Source organism: Helianthus annuus, chromosome 15, assembly GCF_002127325.2.
Source record: "Helianthus annuus cultivar XRQ/B chromosome 15, HanXRQr2.0-SUNRISE, whole genome shotgun sequence".
NCBI lineage: Eukaryota > Viridiplantae > Streptophyta > Magnoliopsida > Asterales > Asteraceae > Helianthus > Helianthus annuus.
Genome location: NC_035447.2, coordinates 169,551,028 through 169,559,331, shown reverse-complemented (window position 1 = coordinate 169,559,331; position 8,304 = coordinate 169,551,028). Strand labels below are relative to the sequence as shown.

General features: G+C 40.6%; 1 protein-coding gene across 1 annotated transcript; it reads right to left on the bottom strand.

Moving 5' to 3' along the window:
• Positions 1–6,394: 6,394 nt before the first annotated feature.
• On the bottom strand, positions 6,395–8,086 carry LOC110912743. Its single transcript, XM_022157541.1, has 2 exons — positions 7,569–8,086; positions 6,395–7,348 (listed from the first exon to the last, which is right to left on the bottom strand). Exon 2 carries the CDS (start codon positions 7,278–7,280, stop codon positions 6,507–6,509), a length of 774 nt encoding a protein of 257 aa, XP_022013233.1. The 5' UTR covers positions 7,281–7,348; positions 7,569–8,086; the 3' UTR covers positions 6,395–6,506.
• Between the last annotated feature and the right edge of the window lie 218 nt (positions 8,087–8,304).

Genomic DNA, 8,304 nt, shown 5'->3' with positions numbered 1-8,304 from the left:
TGCAGAATTTTGTAATTAGAGCATGTTTTAGGCACATCCGGTCACTATAACTATCACCTAGTGACGCAGTTTTACAATCCTCACCTCCCTACACTCCCTACTAGTGTAGTAATCTATTCCCAGCTCATACTGGCCTCAGAGACAATGTCTGTCTAGTGCTGGCTATGTCAACATGTTTACTGGGTTATCCGTTCATTGTGCTAACTGGTTTATATAAAAGATAACCCTGATCTCAAAAAAAGGGATGACCCTAAACTTTTAGGCTAGCTCCGCCACTTTATGGTGAAAGGGTTTTAGTGATAATACACGCGAACTTGTGACTTGATGATTTGACTTGTTTTTTTTTCTTTGTATAAATGTATAATGATGATTTAAAGAAGATTTAAATAACGTGTTGACACAATTATCATCATACAAGTAAAATTAAAGCTGGAAATTTATTTGAGAGGGATACATTGTACTTGAATTTAGCTTAAACTAGTGGGATTCGTCCGCGTTTCGAGGCGGGATTTCGATCGGTATCGGTTCGGTTCATTACAGTAAAGCATGATACTGACACTCGGTATAGCAATTGATACCTGTTTACATCGATTGAAAACCATAAAAATGAATATATGTACGAGTACCCTTGTTGTTCAGTTGGTATTGGTTCGGTTCATTAGGGTACCTGCATGGTCTCTGCACTAGATATAACTTACAACATATTTTTTTGCGAATACAACTTCGTGTTCAACAAATTTTATACTGGCACGTTGAGAAAAAAACCATAAAAACGAATACAGTACATGTATCGATGTTGACCCCTGAGTCGCGGACGTCGGGGTTGTACGGGGCTTTTCGATTTGGATGGTGTGATAACCTTATACATGAAGTTCATCGTTCAAAGAAAATAAGTATCTGTCAAATCATATTGCTCCTTTTTAAGAGGTAATCCAGTCGTGCTCTATCTTCTACAACACTCATCTCTATCTCTACCAATTTGATTAGGGTTAGGAATTCCTATGACACCGCATATTGTTGTGAACTCAAGTATGAGTTAATGCTAACTCGGCACCGGTGTACGAGTACCCTTGTTGTTCAGTTGGTATTGGTTCGGTTCATTAGGGTACCTGCATGGTCTCTGCAATAAATATAACTAACAACATATTTTTTTTGCGAATACAACTTCGTGTTCAACAAATTTTATACTGGCACGTTGAGAAAAAAACACATAAAAACGAATACAGTACATGTATCGATGTTGACCCCTGAGTCGCGGACGTCGGGGTTGTACGGGGCTCTTCGATTTGGATGGTGTGATAACCTTATACATGAAGTTCATCGTTCAAAGAAAATAAGTATCTGTCAAATCATATTGCTCCTTTTTAAGAGGTAATCCAGCCGTGCTCTATCTTCTACGAAACTCATCTCTATCTCTACCAATTTGATTAGGGTTAGGAATTCCTATGACACCGCATATTGTTGTGAACTCAAGTATGAGTTAATGCTAACTCGGCACCGGTGGTGGATTCGGGAATTTTTTCATAGGAGTGCGGAATATTTTCAAAGATTTTATGCCCATAGGTATATAAAAAAAATCGGTTCATATAGGCCGAGTCATGTAAAACAAAAGAACATCAAGCAAAAATTTATATAATCATCAAGCATTATTTAAAATGTCGCCCTACGTGTTTTCACTTTATGAAATTTATCCAAAACTTTTAGAGCTATTTTTTTAAGCAAGTCTTTCTCTATATAACATATACAACTAATTTTCAACACTAAACACTTAAAAAATAATCACCAAACTTCGTAATTTTCAACTTTAAAAGCAAGTCCTAGTATTGTTGATTCCTTCTAACTAACCATTTAAACACACTAAACTTTAACTAAAACAACAAAATCAGCCAACTAAAGTTTCAAAAAACAACAAAACAACCAAAATCTCAAACTTTTTTAAAAATTTTATTTCTCCTAAAAATCCAAATAAAACAAGAAAACAACAAAATAATCGAACCATACTTGGAAACAGGGCGTAGCTTTCAAGGGGCCGGGAGGGGCTCCCGACCCCCCGAACTTTTCGCTAGGTGGTGTTATATATGTATGTTTCGTATATAAGTTTTTAGGTATATACATTTTCGACCCCCCGGTTTTATAAAAATATAATTACTTATATAGAATTTTTAGGTTCAATGACTTTCGACCCCCCGGTGGAAATTTTCAAGCTTCGCCACTGCTCGGAAAGAGTGATGAAGATGCTGTTTTCATGAGTTTGGTGGCCGGAATTGCGGTGGGTTAGGTTATTATATTTTAGTTCAAATTAGATTATTAGATTGGGTTGGGCTTGGGTTACGGTGTGTTTATTGGGTTAAAGGTTAAGAGAAAATGAGTTAATTGAGTGGAAAGTTAATTAGATTATATATATATTTTTTTTTAAAATCAGTGTTTACATAAAAAAATTTATAAATTCATAAGATTTTTTCTAGGGGGGGGGGAGGAGGTCGAAAATTTTCAAGGGGTGCATACGAAAATTTTCAAGAGGTGCGGTCGGGATTTTACCAGGAATTTAACACTAAATTTTCTTTCTTCAAGTGGTGCGCCCGCCCACCTTAAGATATATGTGGGTACGCCCCTGCTCGGCACCTTTGTTAGACAACCCTAATTAACTACCGTCAAATCTAAAAGAACTAATTGTGGGTCAGCAAATAGTGAGAACCAAACCCAAGCCCGTAATTTTCAAAAACTTAAAATCAAACGTGCAATATAACTTTATAGGGATTGAGTCGTGCATGCCATCACCCCGATGGGCTTGTCCGTTTTACCAATCATGATAATGACATAGATAGCTCCATTATAGGGATTTCGAGGCCTTCTCCCAAGGCGCATGTGACCAATGTTCAGGAGTCGTTCATGTTGGATGCTGTTCTACTAGATCGTGTCTTTAAAGCACCGATTGTCACCGTGAAGAGCATCCCTCATAGCTGTCGGTTGGCTTTCTCTCAGGCGTTGAAAACCGCTCTCTACAAAGTGGTTGCCCAACCTAGATCCATTGAAGCGTGGGTTAGGTTGTTCCTTCTTCCTCGTTGCACTTTGCAAGTGGTCAGACCAAAAAATAGGCAAGAAAGAAGGTCTGAGAATAGGAAGGCATTACAACAAAGATCAATTCTGAATTTTTTAGCCACATGGGGGAAAGAAGATGGTATTTTCATGTTAGTTAAAAATATATTTGATAGTCCTGCTTTAGGGTCTCTAGGTCAAGGAGGTGTTGATAATCCTGAGGAGAGTACTGTTAGTAACACCAATGTTAGGCAGTGCCTTCGAAAGGTTGCTGATGGCCACTTTACAGCTGCAGTGAAGGTGTTATGTTCATCCGGTGTTGCTCCGTACGATGATATTACCATACAGGCTTTAGAGGCTAAACACCCGTACAGAGAACCTCCATCCATGCCAGGTACTATATATTATGAGCCTCCCCTTGTAGCAGAGGTGGATAGTGTCCTTTGTTGCATTAAATCATTTCCTAAAGGAACCTCATGCGGGAGGGATGGCTTAAGGGCACAACACATTTTGGATGCTTTATGTGGAGAGGGGTCTGCTATTGCCACTGATCTTTTATGCGCTATCACTGCAGTAGTCAACTTATGGTTAGGGGGAAATGCCCATCGTGTTTGGCAGAGTTTGTCGCGTCTGCTCCCCTTACACCGCTTTTAAAACCCGACAATGGGATTAGGCCTATTGCAGTGGGTACTATGTGGAGGCGTTTGGTTTCCAAGGTTGCTATGAAGGGTGTTGGTAAAGAAATGAGCAAGTACCTTAATGACTTTCAGTTTGGGGTCGGCGTGTCGGGTGGCGCTGAGGCCATTTTACACAGTGTCAACAGGGTTCTAAGTGAATGTCACACTGATGGGTCTCTTGCAATGCTTACTGTAGATTTTTCTAATGCTTTTAACCAGGTGGATAGATCAGCCTTACTTCGTGAGGTCAGGATGAGGTGCCCTTCTATTTCTTTGTGGGTTGAATTTCTATATGGGCAGCCAGCAAGATTGTATCTTGGAGATCGACACATTTAGTCTACCACGGGAGTTCAGCAAGGGGACCCATTGGGACCACTTCTTTTCGCTCTTGTTTTACACCCCCTTGTGCATCAGATTAGAGACAAATGCAAGCTTCTCCATCATGCTTGGTATCTTGATGATGGAACTGTGATTGGGGGTTCAGAAGAAGTGGCTAGAGTGTTGGACATCATTAAGGTGACGGGTCCAACATTGGGTCTTGAACTCAATATTAAGAAAACTGGGCTATTTTGGCCTTCTTGTGATGGTAGCAAGTTTCGTGAAGGGTTATTTCCTAAGGACATCGGGAGGCCATTAGTCGGGGTGAAGCTTCTTGGGGGGGGGGGGAGCCGTTAGTAGAGACGCAAGCTTTATTAGTGGGTTGGCAAAGAAAAGAGCTGCTAAGGCGGTAGATTTGATGCGTCTTCTACCCAAATTAGGTGACCCACAAAGCAAACTACTCTTGCTTCGATCCTGTATGGGCATTGCCAAGCTTTTCTTTGGCTTGAGGACATGCCAACCTGTACATATGGAAGATGCAGCGTTGTTCTTTGACAAAGGTTTGCGTGAGGCAATTGAGGAATTGGTGGTTTGTGGAGGTCCTTTCTTTGGAGACCTCCAGTGGCGACTTGCCTCTTTACCTATTAGGTTTGGGGGTTTGGGGTTGTACTCGGCTGTAGAGGCTTCATCCTATGCTTTTGTAGCCTCGAGGGCCCAATCGTGGGTGCTACAGGACCACATCTTAAGAGACAGTGGCATATGTGGTATGGATTCTGATTATGTTTGTGTTTTGGCTTGTCTTCGTGATACGATTCCAAGCTTTGACTTCAGCGGTTTCACTAATAAGGACACCGCCACCCTAAAGCCCAACATGCATTGGCGAGTGCCCTTTTTAGTAAAATTGTCCACGAAATCGAAGTACAGTTTGACTTGACCGTTAGACAAAAAGCCGTTTTTGAGTGTCTCCAAGCACCACATGCACAAGATTTCCTTCTTGCTATACCTATAGATGGGTTAGGCCAGCATATGTCGTCGGTGGAGTATCGTACTATCCTTAAGTATCGCCTCATGAATCCTTTATTCCCAGTTGATGAGGTATGCCCTGTTTGTCATAAGGCGTGTTTGGATTCCTTTGGGGAGCATGCAGTTCATTGTAGAGAGCTCCCGGGGTTCAAATACCGACATGATTTGGTTAGGGATGTCCTTTTGACATATTCAGATGCGCTGGTATTTCTTCTAAGAAAGAGGCACCCGTTAATTTCTTAACAGACCCGTTGGAAGGGAGATCTACCCTTCGACTAGCCGACATTCTGGTCTTTGGATGGGTAGGAGGAAAACATGCCTGTGTGGATCTAACAGGGGTTTCCCCGCTTGTGGGCTTAGGGGGCAGTGCTTTCACGGTGGGTCAGGCTGCTTTAAAGACTGCTTCGAGTAAAGTGACCAAACATGAGAAAGCGTGCCTTGACAACCAACACGTGCTTATCCCATTTTCTTTTGATACTTTTGGTTTTCTGGCGCCAGAGGCTGTGGACCTGCTTAGTCGAATTCAAAGGGTCATGCATAGTAATGTTATGACCCCGAGATCTATGGACGTAGTTTTTAAAAGGCTTAGTTTTGCTATTCAAAAAAGGGTAGCGACGCAGCTTGTTACCCATTTACCAACTATCTCGATGTAAATTCAAAAGTAGTGGCCCATTAATTATTTTAATGGGCTGGCAAGTTAATTAACAATGGTCATATAAAAAAAATAACACTCTGACAGCAATATCTCATTATTACGACCCACCATATGCATTTAGACTTTTGGATTCTCTATATACCATGAAGACAAGTAACATCTAATTCAGAAAAGAGTAAACTACTAATCACTTTTCTCACTTTAGTCTAAAACTTAAATCTTTTGCATTTGGGTCTTGTGGTTTTAATTTTGTTGCCATTTTGGTCCAAAAGCAAAGTCAGCTGATATTTCTCAAAAAAAATCTGATTTTTTATCATTTTCCTCAAATTTAATGAAGGGCAAAATTATCATTTTACCCACCTGCCCACCCCCAACCCTCTCTCCTTTTCTTCTACCTTTCCCCTCGATCTACACGACCAAACCACCTTCACACCTCCACTCCATTGACCACCATCTTCGCAAGGGTAAATCACTGATCAAGGTTGATTCTAGACCTGGCAAACGGGTCGGATTGGGTCGGGTCGGGCCATGGGTCCAAGCGGGTTCGGGTCAAAACGGGTCAATTATAAAAAAGGGTTGTTTTGGTTCGGGTCAAAACGGGTTCGGGTCGGAACGGGTCCGGGTCAGAACGGGTCCGGGTCGGAACGGGTCCGGGTCAGAACGGGTTTCGGGTCGGGTCGGTCAGTTTTTTTTTTTAACTTACAGTATCACTGACTGGTGCCAAGACTGATTGCCAAATCCTAATAATTATGTTTTTGGGAACTTTCAGCAAAGAAACTTTCAGTTAGTTAATATGATCATTTAATCAAAAAGATTATCCAAATAGTTAAAGATTGAATTTTGATCCTTACATGAAGCCAAAATGGGATGTTGCTGAAATACCGAGTTGCTAAAATGACTGAATCTATGTCCAGAATGTCACTGTTGACTAGCTCACAAGGCGCTATAAAAAGATAAAAAAACTGCAAATCATCATCTAAGACCAGCGAATCGGATATAATCTGTTCAGAATCTTGGTAATGTAACGGCTGCTTCCAGTTTTGCAGATCAACAGCATACGGTCTCCAAATGAAACTCTCAAGACTGATCATATGCGAACGCAACAACAGTAAACTAACATTCGAATTCAAAACGTGCCAACGTGTTAATCTTGGCTCACTAGGCCTAAGTTCATTGGGCCCTTTTTGTCCTACAACTGGAAACCTTTCATACACCCAAATCTGAACCAATTGAAATGGTCCCAAAAGATTAACACAACTACTCGATTTTAAATTCGAATAACTCGAGTCTACACATTGTTCTTTCAACTTTGTCAAATTATGATAAATATACGCAAGAACCGCAGGTGCAAGAGCCAGTTTAACCCCTTGCGATAGTCTCACCGCAATCGGGATCACATGTTTCCCTACCGAATCTTGATCACCCGAAGGAAAGCCAAACCTAGACAACCACAATGCCAAGAACCCAACATGTTCTTGTTCGTTTGTTTTCTTCATAAACATTTGCATCCACTTCGAATGCGAAGCCTTTTTCGACTTACTTCTAACTAACTCCGACCGGAACCGGTTCATTTTCTCAACTTTTCCCGCCAAATCCGGGATTAAAGCAACACTACCATCATTAACAGAATCACCAACAACTGAAAACCCACCAAGAATCATAACTTCACAATTGAAAAGATGATACGCCAACGAAGAAGCATTTGATTAATGTAACTAATACAATTGAATATCAAACTGATTGTGGTGTTTACAAATAGGCTCCGATTGGATATCAAATTGATTTGAGAAATCATAACTTTATAATTGAAAAGATCATTATCAAGATAAATCGGACCACAGGGAATGAAGAAACCAAACCGTGGATATGAAAGAGAAGGAATTAGAGGCGTTAAGATTGGAGAATCATCGGCTTTGAGATCTACTCCAACAGAAATATCAGAATCACCTTGCTTGTTGGAGGATTGTCAAGAGATCCGGTGAGAATAGCGAAGAAGAGAAGCAGCGTAATCAAGAGATCAACCCGTTCTCAGAAAACCTAGATGACCCGTTCTTTATAAATTTCCAACCCAACTTCACCCGTCATAAATATCCTCTGTTTTCAAATTGACCCAGTCTGACCCTTTAACTTGTATTGCTTCACCCAAAACCACCCATAGTAGTATAAAAAACACCCAGAATGACCCATACTAATGCCTTTGGGTCAAGATTGCTTGATTCATATGAAGAAATGCAACCACCGAAGTATTTAGCAGTCCTAATGGGTGGCAGATGTTAGCATATTATTACTAATGTTAGGGAAAACCAGAGGTCGTTACTTTGAGGAAGACGAAAACGAACTTAGGTAGCGTTCGTTTCATGGAATGGAATGGAATGGAATTAGGAAGTTTTTCTTTGTAAAATTGATCTTGGTTTGGGGAGGGAGGAATTTGAAATCCAATGAATTTCTTTAATCATTGAAATTTGTGACTATTTCAACATTCCATTCCATTCCTTCATTAGAGTGAAGGATTTCTAAGGAATGTTGAAATAGTCACAAATTTCATTAGAGTGAAGGATTTCAAATTCCTCCCTCCCCAACCAAGATCAATTTTAC

Bases quoted from the DNA above. Each gene is read 5' to 3' on its own strand.
- LOC110912743 (XM_022157541.1), bottom strand. From the start codon at position 7,280: ATGAACCGGTTCCGGTCGGAGTTAGTTAGAAGTAAGTCGAAAAAGGCT.